Below are 26,180 nucleotides of genomic sequence, written 5' to 3'. Positions count from 1 at the left end.
TTCCCACTGCTGACTCCAGCCATGAAGTAATGCCAGTGTTAGCAGTGGCAGGAAATGTCTAAAGGAGGGAAGACCACTGCAGACTTGACCCCCACCTGATGGTGGTTATAAATACCAGGTGTTATTACCCCCACCTGATGAGCTTTAGTGTCATTATAAATACCAGGTGTGTCTAAGCTCTAATGGCCCAAAGGTGTGAAAATTTAAAGGTCCAGCTGAAGAAGAATGTGCATCTTGGCAGCTGTTGGTGACAGGGAGCCAAATCATTTAAGTGGGCAGGGCAGGAAAATTTAGGGGTGCACTTTGTTTTCTGACCATGTGGAGTGTGTCACATCTCCAGAATCATATGGGGAGACCATTGTAGAGATGGGCAAGAGGTGAGGTGGGCGTTCTTTGTGATCTTCAGTTTGTGCTACAGGGCTGTTTCTGGCAAAACATTGAAGGGTTCAGGAAAAGCAATACTTGCTATAGCTGAACTCCAGCCTTGTGAAGGAGAGACATGGTACCATCCAATTAGTTTGGATTGACTGGCAGAGCTATTCTAGGCCTGACCTGAAGGGCTTTGTTCCCAGGAGCACTCTGGGTGCTCAGCATTCCTGAAACCCAGATTGTCAGCATCTGAGCAAGACAGGGAGGCTACGTAAACAGGAGCCTCTTTGCCAAGATGACTCAGCCCCTCCTGTGGGTGTGGTGAACCCTTCTGAGGATCTCTGGAGCAGGGGAAGCAGTGCACTAGGGTATGGAGTTGAGATGCATACCATGTTAGAAGCTTCATGAACCATGTTTGAGCCTACAGGGTACAGTGTGTACCCAAGCCTGAGTTGGAAATCTGTCAAGTTTCTGCACTGGCCCTTGTCCTCTCTTACTCTTGCTGGGAAAGAACAGAATGTTCTTAAGCATTTGAAGTTCCCTGCCACATGGCTGAGGCTTGAGCTCTGGGCTGCAGCATGGATGCCGGGTGTCTGGGCAGCTCCGCAGGCAAGCCAGGGCTTAGGTCTTATTCTACCTGCTTCCAGAGATGCACGCTGTAAATTATTAAAGCAGCAGCACCCCTTTAATCGTGTACTAGGGGAATGTGTATTTCAGTCTGGCTTTCTGAGTGGGCCATGATACTGCACCTTTTGTTTTAATCTCAGGCCTCTTTTATATGGGAAAACTGCCTGACTGAGGAATCCAGGCCCTGGAGACAGAGCTGTATTGAAGCCCTATTAACTGCTAGCTTCCTGATGCAGCAAGCTGTCGATGATTACCAGTCCCCTTTTCGCATTCTCTGTCTCTTGCAAGACAATGCCTGGCTATTCTGCTTGTCAGAGCCTTGTGAAAAAGTCTACAAGGATCAGCCCTGTATTGCCCTCTTGTGACAGGGCTTAGTAGATGGATCCCCCTACAAGTATTGGAGTGTGCAGGACATTTGCCATGCCCTTTTCATTGAGTTGATGTTTTCACTGCCTGAGCTCTAATGACCCATATGGGGGAAGAGTTTAGTCAAGAGAGGCTTTCCTTTTAGGTAATCTAGGAATAATCAGGTAATATAGAGTTCTGGCATTCATGAGATCATGAGTTCACATTTCATCTCTCCCACTCTGTTGCTTAAATGTCTGTCTATTCAGTAATGCTTATTACTGAACAACGGTAATGCTTATTACTGAACAACTTATCTTCCTCTTTCCCAAAGCAGGTTCATATCAGCTTCTATCTGTTTCACTAAGAAGTTGCACAGACAGACCTGGAAATGAATCTAGGTCTCATATATGGAACATGCAGATTCTGTCCACTTAACTATGTGCCTTTCAGACTGCATGTGTGCTATACTGTGGAGTAGACTAATTAGCTCCACAGTAAAGTGTCATTGTCTACATGTGCACCAGTATTAGTGTGCAGTAAATTAATGAACTCTGCCATAAGATAGAACTGCTGGGGACAGTAGTATCTTACTGTGGAGTTACTAACTGCGATGAAAAATGCATATAAGCGCTGGCCCAGGCATAAATTGCACCCAGTCAGCCCAGGCAGCAGGGGGCGAGACTACTGCCTGTCACCTAGCCACACAGTTCTGCATGACTGGAACTCTCATGCCCCAGCCAGCCCCTCCAAAACCCAGTGCTGCCACCTGGAGCCCGGGGCTGACCCCCCCAAACCTGCTGCCAGTCCAGGCCTGCTCCACCTCAGATCAAAGTGCTGTTCTGGGCACACATGTGGATGCTATGCCTAGGAGCAGTGTACTGTGGTTCAAACAGCTCTGGAGTTTATCCCTTCACATTAATTGCACATGTAGATGTTCCCACTGTGCCCAGTCTGTGTGCTTGGCTACCCTGTCTGCAGTCACTGCTAGTGTTTAGTAGTTCCAACTACTGAACAGCCTTTCTTTCCCAAGCCAGGAACAGTGCCAAGGAACACTACTCCCCAGCATTCTTTTGTTGTCTAGCAAATAGTTGCATAACTTATATACAACCCCCAGCATATAATTGACCCCTGGCAAAGGGGTCATTCTTTCCTGCCCATGGCAGGGGGTCAGACTCGATGATTTGCTCAGGTCCCTTCGGACCCTACCAACTATGAAATTATGAAACTTAATGATGAAGTGTCATGTAGTTCCTTCAGGGACTATTCCATATAGAGTGGGGGTTAGCAATGTTTTTTTGGTAGAGCGCCAAAAACATCTGCAGCCTTGACTTGTAAGATGTTGGCATGCCAGGGGAAGATGGCAGGGGAGCTGCAAGGGGCCCGATCCTTGTTTTGGCAGCGCAGCCTCAGCCCCCTTCCCCTTCTCTGCTGTCCACAACAAGGCATGCCAACAAGATGCCTTTGTTTGCCATGCTCAGCTGATGAGAGATGAAATGAATAAATGACAGATGCAAGGAAGGGGATTGAGTTTCTGGACAACTACAATGATGACAGGAGGGAGAAAATTGCCAAAAGAAAGGAGCAGTTGCAGATCTCAGAGGCTTCACCAGTTGCACTGGGTTTGGAGGCACATCCCAGGTGGTGGCTTGAAAAGATTCAGCTGCCCTTTTTTCCCCCACCAGACAGGTCATGTATACTCCAGGTCCCTGTTGCTATGTTGCTGGCACACATTGGGCTTCTCAGTGCCTGGCTGTAAATATCCTAGCAGGGAGTTCTTGACTGTTCTCTACAAGGCTTGCTAAGGACTTTGGGGTTTAGAATATTAACAGAGCAGTGTCTTTGCCAAGTAGGCTCACTTTTATGTACTGTGCACTCTGAATTATATGGACTGGATTTTTCTTAGCACTGTCTTTCACCATGCATCCTGGGAACTCACCATGAGAAAGGAGCTCAGACCTTCTGGTGCGTTGTCAATCGGCTGCCCCTCTCCAGCAACGCTGTCCTCTGTTGGAAATTCTGCCACGTGTTCCACAAGCTCCTCCGCGATGGACACCCAAATGTAAGTCCACTTTCTACCACTGTAGGAAGCAGGAATACTAAGACTGCTTCTGACATATTTTCAGCCATTATCACAGGTGAGGAAGAGGATGACCTTGCAGGGCAATCATAGTGTTGCCAGTTCTTGTAAATCATATGTCTAGTAATACTTGATGTTTTTTCTGAAGTCTCAGCTCCAGAGATGTGATAGTCTTAGCCTTTTTGAGTGGAATATTAGTTGAGAATCTGAAAAGGAAGAATAAAAGATCAGGAAAGTTCATAAAAGACCTAAATTTTAGTTTACCTGTTGTTTTTTTTACTTAAGCATTTAAACCAGCTTTAGGATTTCTGATCACTTGAGGCTGTAACTCTGTATTTATCAAAAAGAGGGAGAAATGGGCAGGTTTGGGGAAGGATAATAAGCCCTGTTTTATGGTTTCCATTCCCCATCCTGGACCTTCTGAACACACCACACAGATTTTACACCTTTCCTATCCTATTTTTAAAAAGCTGTCAAGTGCCAGTATTACTGTCCTAACAATGGCTGATGGCTAGAAAATGGTATTTAGTAGAGTTGCACTGATACATCGGTCCAATATCAAATCAGTACCAATATGAAGAAAATTGTCTATATGGGATATCAGCCCGATGAGCCCAGTAATCTGGACAATAAATGCCCGTGCTGCATGCAGCCGCAGCACAACATGGAGCGGAACTGGCAGCATGGAGAGCTGCCTCCAGCTGGTAAGTCAGAAGGGGAGGGGGTAGGGAGGGGGCTTGGGGGGACAGATCAACACCCCCTGTGGTGAGAGAGGGGGCATGCGCTGCACAGCTTGGGGGGTGGGGCATGGGACAGAGTTGCAGCTCGTGGGGGAGGGTGGAGCCAGGGGATCATGTGCCCCCGGATCTGTTCAGCGCAGGGGGTTGGGCTCAGAGCAGGCTTCCGCGATCCTGGGAGGAGGCTGCTACCACCCCACATTTCACCACAGTTCCAATCCCAACCCTACACTGCCGCCTGCTGCCTGACACAGCCCCAGCTGAATGCCCCACTTCCACCCAAGTGCCAGGAAAAGCTGCAGCTGCGCCAGGCAGCGGCACGGGGCTGGGAGCAGAGCTGTGGTGAAATTTGGGGTAGCTGCAGCAGTGCTGCCAGAGCCTGCTCCAAATACAGCCTCCAGTGAGAAGAGCCCTTTCCCTTCCCCATCCTCTTCCACCACACCAGACTTAGCACTTGGAGGCAGCTGTATCGCATATTGGATTGGTATTGGCCAATATGCCTCCTTAAATATCAGCTATTGGTATCAGCCCCCAAAATCTCTGTCGGTGTACCCCTAGTATTTAGAGGTTTGCTTTTGGGAACTGGCTTATACGTAAAGTAGATATTGCATCAGAACAATGGTCCAGGGTAACGACAAGTTGATTTTTAAAAGCCTTTTTATGGCAAAGTCTCCTTCAAGGCCCACTGTGTTTGATACAGGCAAACAAGCAAGCAGACACATAGGCTGGGAATTTGAAGATATGTACCACACTGTTCCATAACATGAACAGTGTACCATAACAGAGATAATGGATTCTGCCGTGTTGGCCAGGTCACAGTACCCAACTGTAGTGCTTTGGGGTTTCTGATTTTGGGGGAACTGACAAAATTAGGAGGATACTGGACAGAACCAGATTAGGATGTGTGCATGTGATGGGTTTGTGAAACAAAGGAATATGCTGACAGGACAGAATGTTGACAGTATGATGACCACAGGGAGACAGATCAATCAACGATGCCTGGAAATAAAGAGTCATCAGAGGGAGAGAAAGAATACAAAAGAAGGGATTTCGGAGTAGCAGAGGGCCCCTGAGAGGGGAACCCAAGGCCAACATGGCCAGAGGGCATACCACCAGCCCATCTCACCCACCCTACTGTGTTGCCTAAGTCTTTGACCTCCAAGCTGCTGACATCCGGCATTCAAGAAAAAACCTAAGGGTGAAGCTCATATAGCTTCACCTTGTGTTAGCTCTAGGACTGGTAGCTATAGAATTGTTTGCATTATTCTTATCTGCTATCACTGTGCATCAGTAAAATTCCCCTGTTATCGAGTGGAGGGGTTGTGGTCAGTCTGATGGTTTGGGTCTGCCCAGAACAAAGTATCTGGGTCATAAATCCATGCTAACAATGGCCTCTACCCACTCCTTGGTGCTTCCTCAGGCCCAGGTCTTTAGCTGATCAAGGGAAAGATGTATACTTTTTTTGTTTAACAGTTTGTACAGGACAATAGAAGTGTTTAATCCATCACTTGTCTGTCCCAACCTAAAGCTGAGACCTGGAAACAGAAAGAATTCTTCCCCAGTGACTAATCTTGCATTCTTCAGCATGCCTTATCCTTCAGCCAATCCTCTGCTTGCTGTGGTTCCCATCTCCTCTTTGCTAGATGCTAGGGAAGCCCACTGCATAGACGCATGCTCTTCAAGAACAGTAATTCTTTGCCTTTCTCCATCTTCATTCACAGAATCTCAAGCACTTTCCAGACATGAACAAATTAAGCCTTCTCAGGGCTTGCCTGCACTTGGAGATTTGTGAAAATAGCTATTCCAAAATAACTCTCTCCATGGATACTCTGTGTGGCAGGCAAACATCAGGGAATGTGAAGGGGGCAGGGACTTACCGTGGAAGAACTGATGCATGTTGACTGTCCATGTGCTTGCTTTCATACCACAGTGGAATCAAAACCCTTGTTTTATTAAAAGTTAACTTGCCTTAGTTAAAGTTTTACTTCCTGCAGGGTAATTCTGGGCACCCAGCCACTAGAGGCCAGATTTTATTCTGCCCATTAGGTGCCTAAGTATAATTCTTTTCCACCCAGCTTGATCCCCTGAAAAACGTAACAAAAGTTCAGTTGGTGCTCCTCCACCATGCTGCTTTTTGTGACTTAGACTTAAGGCTTAGAGGACCTGGTATTACAAAAGCAGGTGAAATAATGATAAGATTTTCAGGGGCTCACATGGGATGGAATAGGATCACATTTAAACACCTAATCCACAGAATAAGCTCTGCATTGGCTGCTCCATGGCAGGTCCCAGCTCTGTTCTAATTTACTGTAATTTATTCATTTGTTCATGCCCTTATTCCAGAATAAAAGTTGCCTGTGATTCTGGAAAGAGAACATCTTCACAGGAAGTTATTCCAAAACATCTATCTCTGTAAATTTCCAAGTATAAACAAGACCTCAACCTGTGCGAGCTGGGGGTGGATTGTTGCTTCTGTTGCATGGATAGGGAAATTAAGGCATGCACATGCTGTAGCTCGCTCAGGAACAGAGCCTGGAGTAGAACCCAGAGGTGTTGTTTCTTATTTCGTGTTCTCGGTGCTAAATCAAACTCTTCTCACAAACTAAAGCTTTTCTCTGTAATGCTAGAAGCCTGGCAGTGTGGCTGGCTGGCTGGCTAGCAAGCTCTGTGTCTCTCTTTGCCCTCTGACTGCCTCTTCTCCATTTCCCTTCCAGGTCCTAAAAGACTCTCTGAGGTACAAGAATGAGCTGATTGACATGGGCAGGATGTGGGTGAGTTGCCTTTGGGGAATTGCCTCTGTAAATGAACTGCTGCTCATGGTAGGAGACAATAGTTGGGATCCTTCCATCTAGTCAAGTGAGAACAGCAGATCTCTGACAGTGTCAGTGGAGCAGTGGCTGGAGCCTGGCTGGGGCTAGGCAGCTCGTAGCATTTCTTTTCAGCTGTCTGCCTACCCAAAGGCTACCCAGAGCATGTCTCTGCACAAGCTGTATTCAGCATAAGCCTTTATTACAGAGTGGCAGATTCAGGATGGATTCGATGCTTCGTTATCAGCCTCCCAGGGGGACCTGAGCCTCTGAAATACTGCGGGAGAGAGGGGGTGTCCTTTCTCAGGAGTTGGGTGAAAATAGAACAGAACTTTGTCGCTGGTGTTTTGAAACCAGATCTGTATTTTACCTTCTATTCCTTGTCTTTCTGGACTTGTGTAGCCTATTAAAGGCAAACCTCTCTGGGTTGCTGAGAAGAGGGACTCAGAATAAAGGAGGCTAATAAGAGAATGAGTGGTGGCTTGGATTTATAAAGAAAAACACTTGGTTACAGAAACTGACCACCTTGTGACTCCCACTTTTAGGGCAAAGTTGAGATGGCGGGGTAGCAAGTAAATAAAGGGGAATGCAGCGAGGCAGGGGATGAAGAGTTGGCGGGTCACCAAGATGTGTGGAGGAAGCCTGCACTTGTGCACCCCAGGGAAAAAGGAGGGCTTTGGGTATGCTGAGAGGTGGGGGTAAGGTGAATTGAGTGATGGAGGTGCACAGTGTCCCAATAACATTGGGATACTTGAAATGGCACAAAGGAGAGTGTGATGAAATGAAATTTAGCCCATGAAAGCTTATGCTGCACATGTGTATGCATGCATACACATGCACACACTTTGGGTAATCTGCATGATGAAAATGTATCCTACCTTCTACATAGCAGAGACATCATAGAAACTGAGGGAGGAATATGGGGTGTGTTTGTGCATGGCACCACAGGAAACTGGGGAAAGGTAGAGTGTTAAAATCTTTGTGGAGAGGTCTTTTCTGCTTTACTTTTGTTGTGCACTGTCTGTTAAACCCACAACTTAAGCAGCAAGCCATCAGAAACACTTCCCATGGATTTGATAGTTTGGGCAGGGGAAGTCTTCCAAGGTGGCTTTATGAAATCTGTAAAAAAACAAAACAAAACAGTAGGAATTCACTTCCTCAGAGCTTGTAAAAAACCCAGATTAAGCTGTAGGAGCACTTTTTAAATAAATGGGGCAGTACACAAAGTTTAGAAACAAGACCTGTAATAAAGAAGGACCAGTGAGAACTAGTTTCAATGGAGCCCAACCCATAAAAAATACAGGCAACCCCTGCTTAACGCAGTTTCATTTAGCACTGTTTCACTATAACTCATTTTAAATTGATACCTGATTTCACTCGATGCTCAGCGCGTTTCATTATAACACTCTCAGTCGCCATCTTGGGTTATTAAAAACACTTGTGGTCGCCATCTTGGATTGTCAAAAACTTTTGGTTTCACTTAACCCCCATTTCACTTAATGCTCGGTTTTTCAGGAACCAATTCAGAGCGCTAAGCAGGGGTTGTCTGTATTGTATGGATTCATAAAAACTCTGCACTTCTTGAAACCCCCAAACAATGAGCAGACTATATTCTAACAGTTCAGAAGACCAGTTGCCATTACATCTGTTTCTTCATTTATTGTCCACCCAGCTTTAACTTTGCCTCCCAGTGCAATTGGCAACAATTGGCTGACAAACGACTGTAAAATGCCGTTCTTATTCTATGGATCCATGCCCCACCCCTTAGGAGAGGGAGTTGGTTATGATTCAATGTAACATGTGGACCATGTGCTTTTGAACAAGTTGGTAAAGGTACTAGTTCACTCTGAATCAGTATTGTCATCAGTATCTGGATGGCAGATTCTATTTTGTACAGGTTTCTCATGGTTTTTTTGATCATTATCAGGGCTGGTGTTTACAATGGTTGGATGTTCTTGTGTGTCAGGCTCGCTCTCTGTCTCACTGGAGACATTATGTGGTTTTTGGTTCATTTTGTGTGTTTATTTCTCCCAGTAAAGAGTTAGCTACAAAAAGGTTTAACAGCAGATTTCAGATGATTCAGAATCTCTAGAAGTAGAGGTCTATCTCCTCCACCAAAGGAACTGCACCAATATATGCTAAACATATTGCTGCTGAGCATTCTTGTCTGTAGTGGAAATCAAGTAAAACCCCAATTCTACAAGTCTGTTGGCTTTAATTATGGGTCTTTAGAAGGAATTGTATTTGCATAGAACCATTATTGAAGGCAGTAAGTTTTTACATTGGCATAAATGTTCCCCCAGCCCTTTGTGGCAGGATTGAGACCCATGGACTGAGAGACAAACAGTTTACCAGGACCCACCCTTGCCCCACAGCACCCTGAATCTACAGTGATGCATGTTCTGCAAATAGGATTATCAAAAGTCATGTAGCAAACAGTATTGATTGTGTTTGACCCTTTTGAGAAAGTGCCTGGTTTAGAAGGAAGTCATAGAAAATTAAGGGAGGGACCTCAGGAGGTCATCTAGATCAATCCCCTGCTTAAAGCAGAACCATCCACAACTAGATCATCCCAGCCAAGGCTTTGTCTAGCTGGGTCTTAAAACACCCCCAAGGCTGGAGATTCCACAACCTCTCTGGACAACCTGTTCTAATGCTTTAATACCCTGCTTGTGTGGAAGGTTTTCCTAATATCCAACCTAAACTTCCCTTTAAAGGATTCCCTTCTCGCTGACAAAAATATGTTCTACTCCCAGATAAAGTTCCTTAATATTCTTAAGATTTCCTCTGTTAGTGCAGGTTCCATTGATGGTATATAAGCTAATGTGGCTGAGAAATTTCAGAGGAAAAACCCAAGGGGCAGAAGTATGCGGGTGCTGATCAAGCTAACACCATTTAGTCCTCTGTGATTGATTTAGAATATGAAGCAAAGCTGACAGGAGAATGAAACTAGTCCACATACAGCAACTAGGGAGCAGTAGGCTTTAGGGGCAGAGGCAGGCCTGTGTCAGGCTTGGTCTGAAAAGCGACTTTCATTATTAAAACTCAGTTCTTTTGACAGATTTGCTATAAAGGAGTCCAGTTAACTTAACTTTCCTCTGTGGCATTGAGATGGATTCAGTAATTGCTGCTAATGGAATAAGATGGTCTGTCACCACAGATGCACCTGGATACTGTACGGGGTATAACATTCACTATGTAAGAAAGAAAAAGGGCTGTTGGGAGCTGAGCCATGACCTCACCCACACAAACACCACTGCTTGCACAGGGTGGTAAGAGGAAAATGGGTGATGTGAGATAACTGTGGCTAAAATGACTCAAACAGGAAGGTTTACAAATTCAGAAAAGAGGGGAATGAAAATTGCTGCTTCATTGTCAGAGTGCATGCGCAAGCGCACATGCAGCCTGCCATTTGCATGCTTAAGTTAACAGACCACAGGCAGAGAGACATAAAAGTGTCTTCCCTGGGGTTCAGATTTGTCCCTTGACAAGTGCCACTCATTGGATTTGCATCTTGTCCAGCTGCCAGTCGTTCATTTTTATGATGTTGATCAGTGCAGAAGCAGATTCTGTGTGCTGCTTGCTAATATTCTTCTTTCTCCCTGCCTGTATAGTCGGGCTGATGTCCTCACTACCTGCCTTGGCTAGTAGTAATCCTGTCTTGTGCAAGTTACTGCCTACAGCACTATAAAGTGACTGTAACTCCTTTATTGACCCCTAGTTACAAAGGGATTATCATCACTTCCCAGTGACAGTTCAGTCGTTCCTTCCCTACACATACCTGTAAACCAGGCCTCTTATGTCACTGGAGAACTAGAAATGGTTGAGTAGTGCTATGCATATAAATGACAGTAATAATAATTCATAATTCAAGAGGAGTGACTTGTGAGCAGTAACTGTCAGGCAATGGCATCAGTTTTTCAGTAGACCTAATTGCAGAGCAGAACTCATATCTAAAGTCAGAATTGGCCTCAGAGGCACCCTCAGACGTAAGCATGAGCCTTCTATACCCAGGAATCCAAACCGAAGTGTTAAAATTAAATGAGAGTCCAGGGTATTTTAAAAAAAACCCTTTCTTCTACCCAAGTGACAATAAAAGCCCAGCTGCAGAAACAGGACATTTACTCTTCCCATACTGGTATAAAGACTTAAGTTGTCAGGCTAGGGATGCAGCCTGTCCAGCAGCTAATTTAGCGGAGAATGAATTCATAACCTTGCCTGTGGGTCTCTGTGAGAGAGGACCCAGCCATATTAGTCTTTGGAATAAATAAGCTCTACATCTCACACCAGGAGTTTCCCTGCTGGGTGATGGAGGCTGGTTGCTGAAGTTTGTCCCGATTTGTAAAAGTGACAGCTTCGGTGCTATGTTGGGAGTACAGGTTGGGTGTTAGGACCAACTCTTCTGGCCCATAGCATCCTCCCCTCTTCCAGGATATGTATAAATGTGACAACATTCCACGTGCCAAGATGTGTTGTAGCCTGCAGTGAATGTTCTCCTAATATGGGGAGGGGAGAGTTTTGGAGGTCAACAGCACATGCATGGCATGGCACATATCTAGGGGTCTACCAAATTTGTGGAGGTGGCCGACCAATTTTGTGAGCGGATTACAGGGCCACCAACCATATTCCTGGACTGAGCATGGTGCCCCCCCAACACCTCTGATAGGCTGAGGGTCCCTGGCAGTCCCACCCCTTCCTGCAGATTACCTCATGGCCCAAAATGGCAGCTTAATTCCTAGGGCTGTGTGAAACTTTGGTAGCCATTGCATTTCGGAGGTGTTTTGGCCCATTTCGGTGCCTGAAACTGAATCTGAAAGGAAATGGAAGGTACTAAAGCATCTCTGAAACAGAACGGAACAATCTGAAACATTTTGGATGTTTCAGAATGTTTTGAAGGCGGGCTTGCAGGGAAACAAAAAACTCAGAAGAGGAAGGGGGACGTTCAGGGGAAGGACTGCTCTGATATTGACATCATTTACGAGCACTCGTGGTGCTCTGGTGAAGTACCAGAGGACTGGAAGAGGGCCAATGTGGTCCCCATCTTCAGAAAAGGCAAGAAGGAGGACCCGGGAAACTATAGGCTGGTTAGTCTTACCTCGATCCTAGGCAAGCTGTTTGAGAAAATTATGCTGGCACACATCCAGGAGGGGCCAGCAGGGGACTGCATGCTTAGGGGCAACCAACACGGGTTCATCAGTGGCAGGTCCTGTCAGACCAACCTGGTGGCCTTTTACAATCAGATCACCAGATCATTAGATGCAGGGGTAGCAGTGGATATAGTCTTCCTGGACTTCCGGAAGGCTTTTGACACTGTCTCTCACCCCGTTCTCATTAAGAAACTGGGGGGCTGTGGTGTAGACACCCACACAGTCAAATGGATCGCCAACTGGCTGGAGGGCTGCACCCAGAGGGTGGTAGTGGATGGGTCCTTCTCAACCTGGAAGGACGTGGGCAGTGGGGCTCCACAGGGCTCAGTCCTCGGGCCCGCACTGTTCAACATCTTCATCAGTGACTTGGACGAGGGGGTAAAAAAAAAAGCACCCTGTTCAAATTTGCTGATGACACTAAGATGTGTGGGGACGTGGGCACACTGGAAGGATGCATCAGGGTACAGCCCACCCTTGACAGGTTACAAGGGTGGGCGGACGAGAATAGGATGGGTTTCAACACAGACAAGTGCAAGGTGATGCACCTCGGGAGGAACAACCAGCACCATACCTACCGGTTGGGGAACTCCCCTCTTGTCAGCACGGAGGCGGAAAAGGATCTTGGGGTCATCATTGACTCCAAGATGAACATGGGCCGGCAGTGTGGGGATGCAGTCAGGAAGGCCAACCACACCTTGTCATGCATCCACAGATGCATCTCGAGCAGGTCCAAAGAGGTGGTCAGGCCGCAGCTGGAGTACTGCGTCCAGTTTTGGGCGCCACACTTCAAGAGGGATGTGGACAGCATGGAGAGGGTCCAGAGGAGGGCCACTCGTATGATCAGGAGGCGGCAGGGCAGGCCCTATGAGGAGACGCTACGGGACCTGAACCTGTTCAGCCTGCACAAGAGAAGGCTATGGGGGGATCTAGTGGCATTTTACAAACTGGTCAGGGGGGATCAGCAGGCATTGGGGGAGTCACTGTTCCCCCGAGCACTGTCAGGAGTGACCAGGAATAACGGTCACAAGCTGGCAGAGGGTAGGTTTAGGCTAGATATCAGGAGGCGCTACTTCATGGTCAGGGCGGCTAGGGTCTGGAACCAGCTTCCAAGAGAAGTGGTGCAGGCTCCTACCCTGGGGGGTTTTAAGAGGAGGTTAGATGCACATCTTGCTGGGGTCATTTGACCCCAGTAGTCTTTCCTGCCATGGCAGGGGTTGGACTGGATGATCTGCTCAGGTCCCTTCTGACCCTAGAAACTATGAAACTATCTGTAGCTGGCTAGTAGCTGCGATCTGTCCCTGAAGTTCCTTCCAATCCCAGTGCTCTGGGGGAGGGACAGAGAAAGAACATATAAGGCTGCTTGTGAACTGCTTTCTGCCTTTTGTGAGATCTGTCTCTTGCAGCATGAGCAGCAGACACAGCATCTGAGGGGTCTAGGCTAGTAGCAGTAGGTAGTGTGTTGCTACCAAGTTGTAGCCGGTCATTAGCTAGTCCTTTCCCACTTACCCTTGCCTATCATCCCCATTGTTAATCCCTTTTAAATATTTCTTCCAAAAAAATTCTGTTGTTTATTCTTGTTATTTTTTTTCATCCCAAAAAAAAGAAAGCTGTGCCTTTCCTAGCAGTGTCTCATCACTGTACAGGAAGGCAGTATACATATACAGCACACAAACACACATTTTCCAGCACACCAAACATGAAGCATGCTAGAAAGGTAGGTGCCAGGTCTTGTGGCAGGGGAGCAAGAGCGGGCAGAGGGAGAGCTGTAAATTCCACCCGCCACCCCTCCAAACTTAGACGCACCCTCTTTTCTACGAGGCATGAGGTTTCTGCTGCTAGCGGCAGCAAGGAGGTGGGAGCGGTGTCTGCATCTGCCCCACCTCCACTAACACCAGCAATAATAATAACCCCCAGCATGAAAAGCACCAGCATGACAGTCTCCTCCACCAGTTTCAGTTTCCAGCCTGAGCCTTCCAGTGCTAGGGGAGAGACTGGATCTGGAACCAGGGGAGCTCAGTGCTATAGCCAGAGAAGTTCTGGGTAAGAACAGGGAATCTGAGTTTGTGCTCCACACCCCTCAAAGTTTCCCTAGAGCCAGGTCTCCTTCTCCGGAAAGGACTTTGGGGGAGGTTGTGGAGGCAAGTGGCTCAGCTGAGTCAGCTCCTCCTGTTTTTGTGCCTCTGCCTGCTGAAGAGGGGAATAAGGCAAGATCCCTACCCACACCCCAGAAGCAAGGGGGTAGTGTAGTGTGGGATCATTTTGCGTGGCAAATGATCCCACATATGCTGTCTGCCTGCACTGCTGATGCAAGACCAGCTGGGGCAAGGACAAGAAACACTTTAGCACCATGGGGATGCTGATGCATCTCAGGAAGCCCTGGCTCCTCCTCATCCTGGCACCAGTGGGAGCATGCCCAAAGGGAAGTCCCCCTCCTGCTCCAAAGCCCCCATCCCCCAGAAGCAGAGGCGGGCCACCCTGGACCAGTGGGGGAAAGGGAGAGGGAAAGGGAAGTGCATTCCAGAGGTGAGCGAGGTCACCCAGAGAGTTGGGGAAATGCATGCTCTGGATGGCCAGCCCTTCTCCATTGTTGAGCAGCCAGGGTTCAGGTGGCTCATGGTGCTCGTGGCCCCATCATACCACGTGCCTGCATGCACCAACCACCTTCAGGAGGACACCAGGAGTTCTCAAAGATCCGTGCCAGGAGCTGAGCTATGATGCTTGCCAGCTCCTTGAGTACACTTGGGTGTAAACCATCAGGGCTGGCTGACTTGAAGGTATCCAGCCTGTCAAGGTGTTCCTTCATGAGGTCAGCACTGATGGAGGGTAAGGAATCTCCCTTACCTGGGCATCCCTGACCCGCAGTGGGCAGGGGTGTCCCATGGGACTGGTGAAAAACTGATGCAAAGTACCCATTTAGCAAGCTTGCTTTTTCCTGGGCATTGGTTGTCAGTTGTTCTGTCTGGTTTTGCAAGGGTCCAGTGTTGCCCTTGCTTTTCCTCCGGCTCCCCACACTTCTAAAAAAAAGGACTTGTTATTGTCCTTGATATTTGTAGCTAGCTGGAGTTCCATCTCAGCCTTGGCTTTCCTGGTTTGCTTGAGGAGCAACAACCCGTCTTGAACTCCCCTCCCCTTTAGGTTGTGGCCCTTTAGGGCCTCACTGACAAGCCTCCTCAGCTTGTCAAAGTCAGCTTTCCTGAAGTCAAGGACTTCTGTATTACTGACTGACTTGCCAGCCTTACAGTGAATGGTGAAGGTGATTAGCTCGTGGTCACTGTCACCCAGCTTCCCTTTGATCGTTAGGTTGCTCCCGGTTGCCAGTATCGGGTTGATCAGCGCTTTACCTCTCATCAGCCTGTAAACATCCTGCGTCAGATGGAGGTCATCCACGGATGAGAGAGAGGTTTTGCAACCGCTCGGATTTGGCTGAGCACATCTCCCACAAGATGTCCAAGTAGTTAAAGTCTCCCATGATAACCATACACCAGGACTCGGCCAATTCCCTGGCAAACTCCTGGTCAAGGTCTTGATCTTGAGTAGGGGGTCTGTAGTAGACTTCTGCCATAGTATCCCCTGTGCCATGTTCCGCATGGATTTTAACCCAGAGGGTGTCAAGTCTTCTGCCGTGGTTGCCAGTGTCGGCCTGCAGGGATGTGTAGCTTTCCTGGACAGAGAGAGCTACACCTTCACCCCTTTTGTCCGCTTGATCCCTCCTGTACAGGGTATAGCCATCTATACCTGTGGCCCAGTCATGGGTGGAGTCCCACCAGGTCTCCGTTATCCCTATGACGTCATAGTTATTTGCATTTAGCAGGAGGACAAGTTCCTCCTGTTTGTTCCCCAAAATCCTGGCATTTCTGTATAGGCAAGTAAGTGTCCCCTAGGGGGCCCTGGCCTTGCCTACAGTTCATTCCAGGACTGGGGCAGGGGTGGGTTCCCTTAAATGTCTTGGCCTGCTTGCTTTGCAAGGGCTGCTGACCAGGCCTGCAGTGGCACTAGTCCCCACATCCTCCGGTGGGCTTAGTTTAAAGCCCAGTGGAGCGGGTCAGCCAGTCTGGCTGAGAAGAGCCTCCTCCCCAGCAGAGAGATGTGGAGGGAGAAGAGCCTCCTCCCCAGCAGAGAGAGGTGGAGGTCATCCTTTCCCAGCAGCTCGCTGCCTCTCTCACCAAAGAGCGGACTGTGGTCACAGAAGCCAAAGCCTTCCCGATGACACCAGGACCGCACTTTGGTTCGCTACCTGGATCCTCCTCTCCCTCCTCAGCCCATAGCCTGAGACTGGAAGGATCAAAGAAAACACCACCTGCGCCCCCAGACCCTTTAGCTCGGCTCCGACATTCCTGTAGCGCTGGTGAACAGAGTTAGGGAGGCAAAAGGGCAGAGGCAGGGGGACATGAAAGAGGGGAAACCACTGTCCTGTGCAAGCACCCCATCCACCAGCTAGTGTCCTCTTCCACAGGTGCTGCCAGTGTGGGCCAAGGGCATTGCTTCCATGTTGGGGTCCAGAGGCACCAGACCCCATCATCAGGCAGGTAGCACTGAGGCCTCGGTGACTGTCTATCTCGTGAGCACATGGAGTTGCTGTTCTTTGAACCCCTGGCCTACTGGGCAAGCCGCAGCCAGATGTGGCAGGATCTGACCACAGTTGCCCAGGAACACCTGTCCTGTCCATTGACCAGTGTTCTGAGTAAGAAGGTGTTCAGCGTTGCTGGGGATGTTGTGACACCCCATTGTACCTGCTTGGATCCTGGTTTGGTGGAGCAGCTGGTGTTCCTCAAGGTAAACATCCTGCTGCTGGGGTTCCCCAAGCTCCATCCATGTGCAGATGGAGTGAGTGCCATCCTCCTCACTCCGTCTGCACCTATTTCCTTTTTAATTTTTTTTTTAATCATTTAATGCCCCGCTTTCAGAGCTGGAGGTGGCACTCACAATATTACCAGCCATCCTCCTGCTAAGCTCCTGTGCCAGGGCAAACTTGGAGGTATGGGCTGGGCTTTCAGAAAGGAGGAGGCCCCAGGTCCTGGGCATGACCTAAAACTGTGCCCTGCCAGGGTCTGGAGGCCTGGTGGGACTGGTAGTAGCGCAGCAGCCCCCAAGAAACGCCAGGATCACAAACCTCCCTGGTGAAAGGCAGGTAGGAGGCATCTTATAATCTCCAGCCACCACACACATGCACAATCCTGACTAGGGAAAGCCCAATCCTGCAAGATCTTTGAGAGGCCTGAGGCTTGCCAGTTGCAGTGTATTTATAGGGCTCCGAGTGAGCTTAGTCGCCTGGGATGCCATCTGCGATGCATTGGCCACAGTGTAGGGACATTTAGACATCAGGGGCCTAAATGGTCAGCCTCCTGCTTGGGTAACATTTGAATTGGTTTTCTGTTGAGGCATGGCAGGAGAAAGAGGAGTGGGCGGTGGGCCCAGAAACAGGTGGGTAGGCCAAGATCTCACCTGCACTGAGAGGTTACCATCCCTGCCCCATTCATCCCTCTGTGCCTTAACACACACAAGGCAGACAGGGATCTTTGGATCAATCTGATATCTATTATTAGACCAACTGAATAGTTGGAGAAATATATCTTAGCCAGCTTTCGGATTTAAAACCCTTTGTCAGGCTGAGGAAGCATCTGCAGTTGGTGTGTGTGCTGTTCCTGGATGGAAGGGATAGTAGAGAAGCCAGAGGCTGGCATGCAATGCAGGCAAGAAAGCCAGTCAGTGAAAATTTAAATTGAGGTGTCAGGGGGTGAGGGACAGGCTGGGTGGGGGGGGAGGAGGATGTAGCAGGTAAAAGTGGAGAGGTACCTGGGGCGTCAGATGTTGGGCAAGTTATAGTGTCATAAATCCAGTGTCTATATTGAGTTGGCGAGTTTCTGTATCTAGGAGGCTGATGAAGTGAAGTTCACAGGCTCGTCTGTGAAAAGTGGTTTGTAAATTCTCTTGAGGATCAGGCCTGAGAGATTGGAAACAGAGTGGCTTTCTTTTGAGAAATGTGCCCCCACAGGTATGTGGGTAATCTTGTCTGTAATAGATCTCTGGTGTGCATTCATTCTGGTGTGCAGTTATTGCTTCATGTCTCCTACATATTTTCCATCAAGGCATTTGGTGCACTAGATGAGATGTATAAGATCCAGGAGTGGTGATGATTCTGTTGTGGGAGGTAGTAATTGTCAGGGTGCTGGAGATACGTTGGCAGGTTTTGCATTTCTTGTCATGCATTCAGTGTATTTTGGGCTGTAGGAAGTTTGCTTCTGGTGATGAGGTTAGTGAGGTTCAGTGCCTGTTTGAATTTACAAACCACTTTTCACAGATGAGCCTATGAACTTCCATCAACCTCTTGGATTCAAAATCTCCTGGACTCAGTATAGACATTGGATTTATGGCACGCTATAACCTGCCTGACATCTGACTCCCCAGGTACCTCTCCACTTTTACCTGCTACATCCCGCTCCTCCCCACCCCACAACCTGTCCCTCACCCCCTGATACCTCCATTTACATTTTCACATTTTCACTGACTGGTTTTCTTGCCTGCATTGCATGCCAGTCTCTCTGGCTGTCTTTACAGGGTGGCAAGTGATTCCCAAAGACAGGAGTTGGGAATGAAATGTGGGTGGGGTTATGCAAATGATGGCATGAGAGCTGGGGAAAGGAGTAGGAGGGTAGGATTGAAGGTGGGGTTATGCAAAACGCCAGGGAATGGAATGGAATGGAATGGAATGGCGGCTGCCTCTGCCTTATTCCCCCCATTCCTTCACCATCCTCCTCCCTTCACCCTCCACTCCATGCCCCCTGACTACAGCACTTCACGTGGGCTTTTTTTCTTGTGGGTAAGTTTACTTATTTATTTTTGCAGTAAGCGCACCAAACGCATGGAGCCTGTACTATTTTATAGAGCTGCCTGAAATCGCAGTTTCCACAAAAATTGTGATTTCAGTAGGACCCTACATATATCATATGCTGTTTACAGTCATTTCCTAGTTGATATGAAGGATAACCCCCTTTTGCTGGGTTTTTATTAGCATGCTGGTTGATTTATTTAAAAGGTGGTAATGAGGAAGGTATAGATACCAGTAGAGATGCACTGATACATCGGTCTGATATCAGATTGGCACTGATGTAAAGAAAATTCATTGTATCAGAAATCAGCCTGATATGGCCAATAATTTCGCCAATAAATGCCTGTGCATGCGAGCAGCAGCATGTAAGCAGCAAGGAGCACAGCCCAGCATCTTGGAGAGCTGTGTGCAGCTCGAAGGTCTGTTGTGGTGGAAGGGGAGGGGGGAGGGAAGGGACTTGGGGGTGGCGGGGGCAGATCAACACCCCCAGTGATGAGGAAGGGAGTGGAGCAACGGCTGAGGCAGGCACTGCCCAGCCAAGGTGGCGCAGGGCATGGGGGCATGGCTCCAGCTGTGGGCTGTGCCAGGCTGTTCCTGGTCATGGTGGCTGAGCTCGGGGCAGGCAGTGGTGGCGCTGGGAGGAGGGGCTATGGTGAAATTTGTGGTGGCTGCAGCCCCCCACCCCCGGATCCCTCTTCCCAGGGCTGCCACCACCTGGCCCAAGTGCAGTCCTGGCCCAACCCTCCCCCTCCATGCACTGAGAAGAGTCCAGCACAGCCCTGACCCCAACCCACAACTACAGTCCCCTTCTTGCACACAGATCTGGGGGTACATGCCCCCCATGCCCTCCCATGCCCCTTCCCTTTCCCCTCCCTGTCCACCACAACAGACTTACCAATTGTACACAGCTGCATCAGAAATCAGATCGGTATCAGCCAATATGCCTCCTTAAAAATCAGCTATTGGTATGGGGCCCCAAAATCGCTATCGGTGAGCCCCTAGATACTAGTAGTGTCAAATAGGGCTGTTGGTGTCAGTCGCATCATGTTCAAGAATATAGCCAATTTGAGAAATCAGGAGAAAATGTCAATTGTAGTTAGGGTGTACAAGTAGCAGGGAAACTGGCAGAATGGTACAAGAAGTCTTTGTCCTATAGGAAGTGTCTTGGGAAACGAAGCTCTGAGAGCAAAGGCGCCTGGCCTGTGGATAGTTTGCTTTCTTTTTGTGCATTAGAAAGATCAGTGACTTTAAATATTTGACTTAGATAAATACATGGTGGGAAGGGCAGAGGGACATGCACAGCAGCTGGGCACAGAAACAGTTTATGTACTGGGACATGAAAAGAAACTGAGATGAGGAGAACAGGGAATTATAAAGAACAAGCAGAGGTCTCATTGGTATGACTTTTTGATCTGAAAGGTAATATGTGATTCCAGGTAATTCAGCGAAGAAAGTACATACCTCTCCTGCCCAAAGCAAATTGACACCAGGCATCTTGCTAGCATCACACTTAAATGCTTCATCACTTGATTTCTTCTCTTCCGCAGGGTCATCTGAGTGAGGGCTATGGACAGCTATGCAGCATCTACCTCAAACTGCTGAGAACAAAAATGGAATTCCATATAAAAGTGAGCCTGCTTGCCCATTCCATTTCCTCCTCCAAACAGATTATTTTCTAGGTACCCTCTGAGGCATTGGGTGTTGGCTACAGCCAAGGCTATGGATTGTAGCTGTGATGTGCCAGTGCTCCTGCTGGGACCGAAGCCAGAAGTTCCTGGCTAAAGGGTCTTGCCCTTCTGTTCAGGGTTAGGCTGATTGCTGTATCTGGGGCCAGGAAGGAACTGGTCAGACTGGTATGGACTGTGGGGATTTTTGTCTTCCTCTGTAGTAGGGGGGATGGGCCTCTACTCAGGATCTCTTGAGCATACATTGACAACATTTTATAGAAGCGGGACATTGGCTGCTGTGGTTCCCCTCCTTTACCTGTGGCAGGTTTGAGTGTTAGGTTTGTGTTGCGTAAGGACTGATGGTAGTCTTATGTCGAGTTTAGATTACAGTTTGTATAGGATGGTTTAGATAGGGATGGTAGGATGTTAGAGTCCCTTCCAGCCCTACTTCTCTATGATTTGACAGTTTTATGATTCTGCCCTGGTCTGGTTTCATTCAGTGAATGAAAGGGGCTCCTAGAAGTTCCACTCCTTGGGTTCCCCATGTGTCCGTGCTTCTCTATTGGGAGGTAGGCTGGAAAGCAGAGCTATCACTCATATTGCACCACGTATCATTTGCTTTTCAGCCAGCGCATGTCCTTAGCAAGTTAGAACTGAGCCCTCTACTGACCTCTAGCTCTGGAGATCTAGAGATGATTCTTGCGGTCCTTTGGGTTAACTGTTAGCATGATGTTGTAGAGTCTTGTGTGTTGCCCACTCCCAAAGCCAAATGACCCTGCTGGGATGTAGAGTACTATCTTGGTTCAAAAACTAAAACTGATCCTTCAGTTTTTGGTACTGTGTCCTGCTGCATGTGCTGGTTGGCTGGAGGGGCAATCTGTGAAATCAGTTGTTGAGCTCCATGCTTCATAGCATGCTCATTCTTAGTTGAGGTCTCTGCCAGGAAATGCCAGACCTTGTACTGTTGTTTGCCTTTGCATTGCGGTACAGCGTTCCAAGCCAGCCACATACTGAGAGAGCTGGACATTCTACCCCAGGGTGGGCAAAATGCGGCCTGGGGGCCCCTAAAAAAACAGCCTTTCTATCCGGCCTGTGGGGCCCCTAAAAATTTAGAAAATTAATATTAATCTGCCCTGGGCTGCCTGTCATGCAGCCCTCAATGGCTTGCCAAAACTCAGTAAGCAGCCCTCTGCCCAAAATAATTGCCCACCCCTGTTCTACCCTGTGGTAGAGTGGGCTGGGCAGTGTACCAGTGGTGCTTTGGGAAACTCCTTGTATGCTGAAACACACACATAAGTTGTAAAATTACATGAATGCTGTGAGTAGTGAATGCAAAACCTAACTACACAAGGAAGCTAGTGCACAGTAAACTGGAGCATGAATTTACAGCACAATCTACCTGTACTGACCCCCCCGTGGAGCTCCCAGGGCACACTGAGGCCCCTGGCAGATATAACATTTATTGTGCAATCACAATGTTAATCACAGGATAAGCTGTAACATGTGACATGTTTAGCCAATTTATTGCACCCTACAATGGCAAAATAGCCATTTTGTAGCAATTTATTACACCCTACAATAGCAAAATCTGTTCCATATTTTGGAACTTAATATGGAGCATCTTTGTGGCTGGTTTGTATGGCACATTAATTTGAAAGTGTAGCATGTTATGCCTTGCCCTCATCAGTTTCTCTACATGCCTCTTAAACTGTGGGACTCCACATTGGACAAAGTATCCCAGCTGAGGCCTAACCACTGCTATGTAGAGTGGGTCTGTTGCCTCTTGTGGCTTAACATAAAATAATGCTGTTGATGCATCCCCAAAAGTGAATTTCCTTGTCTGTAACAACATCATACTGCTATCTCAAGTGGAGTTTGAAATCCACTATAACTTCAAATCCTTTTCAGTAGGGCTCCTGCCAAGCCAGTTAGTTCCATTTTTTATATTTCTGCATTTGGTTTTTGTTCCCAAAATATAGTACTTGACATTTGTCTTTGCTAATGTCTGATGCTCTGCCAACTGAGTTATCTAATCCAGGCAATTAACCTGCACTTGAATTTCAGCTGTGCAGTTGTAAAGCATTTGCTCCCAATGACTCTGAGCAGTTGGAATAGCATAATTCTGGCTGACTTTTTACCTATCTGAATTCTTGTGCCCAGCATCTCCAAAGCTCCCCCAAGCAGTGCCAAGACCCTGTGTCTTCCTTTTGTACCAGTGTCTAGTTTCTTGCATCATAGTTGACATGCTCTGCTGAACTCAGTACAGAAAGAGTCCTTATGTCTTAGTTCTTCCCTGGGATTAAAAGTAACCAGTGGAAAGGAGCCTTGCGTGGTTCTGGACTCAGGTGTGAGAGGCAACTTTCTCTCCCTAGAGCACTGCAGCATTTGGGGTCTGCAGAGATTTTCCTTCAGGTAGGTACCTCCTTTTCCCTAAAAGGAAAGGAGATTAATAGCAGGCAAGGCCTATGACATTAGGACTTGTTTCTCCCTCTGGATCTGTCAGATCACAGACATTTAACTTCTTGAAGCAGGCTACAGGACCAAGCTTTTCTCTGGTTGATGAGTGTAGATGGAAGGCACTCTCTATATCACAGTCATTAAGGGGTTCAGTACAAACCGACTGTTATCATCCTAATCCAAGGAGGTGACTACTGAGTTGCCCAGATGCTTCAGTACTGGGGACATGAACCATATCCAGTTTCTTCCCAGAGAACACTCCAAGTGTTCATCCTCTGAGTATCATCTGTCTGAGAATGATACTTGCTTGTCTGAGTTACTTTTTATTATCCCCCTTCCAGGCAGCTCCCTGCATTGCCTTGTTCTTTCACTGTCCCAGCTTCTGTTGGAATGCTGAGCCGCTGCCAGACTGCAAGGCCTTCTTCTCCCCTGAGCCCTTAGCAAGCTCAATTATTCTTCAAGTAGAGCTGGTGGCAAGCATGCATTGATGGAATGGGGGCATCCCTTGTGCAGTGCAGCTTCTCCCTAGTGAATCCATCTCTAACTGGCAGTAGACCACTGCACACAAATGTAATACCCTCCCCACAACCTTGATTCCCTCCCCTCTAAATACTGCTGTGCAAGAAGGGAAGCAGATGTGTCCTTAGGGTTGTCTAGTTTAGAACATTTTACCAGTCATCTCCCTGTGACCACCCCACATGTGAACACTTTTACTCTGTTATAAGAATGAGAACTTTCAGTATAGCTAAACCTTCCCCAGTGACAAAAGTACTCCAGGATAGCTGCATTGGTCTAAACTCACCTCTTGGGTTTTAGCTTAAAAAGTGCCCAAAGTCCTAAGACTTTGCTGTTGAAGAGGGAAAGTCAAGTGGTTATTGAAAGTAACTCTTCTGGGTGATCTGTCCCCTAGGCAAAAAATACCAGCGTGTAGTCAGGAAGTTGGGCACCCCTACATATTCCTCTATGGGAGGTATTGGGTGGGGGAGTGCAGATAAGAGCTCTCTGGACTCTTACACCAAGATACTGCCTCCCTGGGTTCCTTTTCTCCATGGCAACATTGCTCCCTCTGGAAATCCCACTGACAAAGGCCCCAGCACAAATGGAACCCATGACACTTTATCCTGGTTTGCCCAGCAGCAGTCCCTACAAAGACGCAGATATGGATTCATGGGGGACTGACACTACAGAACAACTTGTGCACACCTGCAGGGGCTGGGGTCTACAGAAAATGACTGGATATGTGGGATCCTGTGACATTGAGAAGCATCCCATGATGCCATTGCTTCCTTTGTCCATACTCCCTTGCTGGCTTCCCTGGGTTGGATCCTTCCATGAGTGTTAGCTGAGAAGAGGATCTGGTCATCTGTTCTCAAACAGGGAACTGAAACCTAGCCAAAACACCTGCTGGAAGCCTGATCCCTATATTCATGTGCCTGGGCTTCTCTCTGAACAGCACAAGAACTGACATGCAGTAGGTTTCAACATCTGCTTCACGCTATGCTGCAAGGAAATACAAGCATACCAGCGCGGTTCATGAGGCTTGCTCTTCAGGAATAATGCCTGCCCCAGAAATCTATGCTAGACAACACCACAAAGCTTCTTCAGGCCTTGGGTTCAGTCCAGCCCTTTTAACCTGGCCTGCCCATGGGCATCCTTTGTCCACAGACTCCCAGAAAGTCCAGTACATAGTTGCTTGTGGGGAAATAGAGCTGAACTGCAGCCCTGTTCTCCAGGGAGCAAGCAGTGCCCCAGTCCATAATCTGATTCCATGTCTCCCCACTCAGTGCAGTTCCAGGGTTTCAGAAGTCTCTTCCAACTTGTTACTTACAGTAAGAGTTTTCTTTCAAGAAAAAGATTAAAAATATTGGTCAAATATGCTACAACTTTATTGCAGTTAAATTCAGGCTATTGTGTTGCCTTTCATCGAGCCTTCTGGTAAGATTTTACACTTTGACTGGTGTCCACTTGCACTCATTAAACATCCCTGAGCACTCTGCTTATGAATTGGAACAACAATCCCATTGCCCTGGCTGTATTCCAATGTGGCTAATTACTGGTTTCATACTGAATTGCATCCCATCCCAAACTCAGGCACACTGCTGCCATGAGCAGTTCAAGGTGCTACCATTCACACCAAGGGTGGATGCTAGTCTCCATGTATGTCACTGTGTTCTTATGACAGTAGGTGTTATATTAACACTTTTTTTTCTTAAATTGGCACTGGAAGGGTGAGCATGGACTGGCATGGGTGAGCAGAGGACTAAGCCAAACTAGGTTTCTTCCCTATCTCTTTTTTGTTTGTACCACAAACTCGTTTTGCATGTGATTAGAGTTGAAATGCCCCACAGCTTGAGCTGGGTAGGAGAGGAGTTGTGGTTTGCGTTTTGGCTGCCGTGAGGTCTGCCGTTGTATCTTCTAGCCAGTTTGCCCAATTGTGTCCCATTTAAAAACAACCTTGGAGGGTGATGGAGAAAGTATTTATAAAAAGAAATCTGAGTGAACCATTTGTGTATCCTGAGAAAAAAAGCATGCATGTGCTGCTCATACTGCTAAAACAATCACTTCCTTATGCCTGTGGTATTAAAAGGAAGGATTATCTCTAATAAAATAATGTACAGTCTGACTTCCTTCTGTATGTGTTTAAAAATAATACTGAGCACTTGCACAGCAATTGCCTCCATGTATTTTAGAGTGCAGTAACCTGTGATAATAGCTTGCTGCAGTTTATGTGGCACTTGGGCAATATCTGTTTAAAACTGCATAAACTGCGTATCCGCTAATGCAGTATTTTTACCCATGAAAGTCTGCAGAAGATAATGCCGGGGGAGTCCTGCAACAATAACAAGATTCTGGGGCTTGTATACATCCATGGACTGTAGCCCAGTGCTTGCAGGATCTGTGGTATGGGATTACACTGCACCGTCACGCAGTGGGGGGCGGGAGGGTTTTGCATTACCTCTTGGGACTCTTTATTATAATTACTTTTAATTGGCTTACTACGTAAGAGGGGCCTGACTCTCAAACACCTTAATCTTCCTAAAATCTAAATCTAATCAGAGCTGTATAGTCCTCCTTTGAAACCATCTGGAGAGGATAATCTGATTATCAAGGTGACGTG

At 47.6% G+C, this 26,180-nt stretch overlaps 1 protein-coding gene across 9 annotated transcripts in view; it reads left to right on the top strand.

Moving 5' to 3' along the window:
* The window catches only part of HIP1 (huntingtin interacting protein 1), a 169,628-nt gene that overhangs the window by 93,474 nt on the left and 49,974 nt on the right, over nucleotides 1–26,180 (top strand). For 7 of the 9 annotated variants that reach the window (XR_016439035.1, XM_090026504.1, XM_090026499.1 and 4 more), the window contains exons 3-5: nucleotides 3,261–3,403; nucleotides 6,873–6,929; nucleotides 20,486–20,566. Coding sequence is in view for 8 of the 9 variants with exons in the window: in XM_090026504.1 (XP_089882630.1) it covers nucleotides 3,261–3,403; nucleotides 6,873–6,929; nucleotides 20,486–20,566 (281 nt within the window). In the remaining variant the exon portion in view is untranslated. The remainder of the gene's footprint in view (nucleotides 1–3,260; nucleotides 3,404–6,872; nucleotides 6,930–20,485; nucleotides 20,567–26,180) is intronic. The other 2 variants (XM_090026501.1, XM_090026506.1) reach the window with 2 other exon arrangements.

This window comes from Crocodylus siamensis, chromosome 13 (assembly GCF_052110815.1).
Source record: "Crocodylus siamensis isolate JL-2025a chromosome 13, ASM5211081v1, whole genome shotgun sequence".
NCBI classification, from domain to species: Eukaryota; Metazoa; Chordata; order Crocodylia; family Crocodylidae; genus Crocodylus; species Crocodylus siamensis.
The sequence above is the reverse complement of the archived record's forward strand: the minus strand, read 5'-3'. Positions and strand labels throughout refer to the sequence as shown.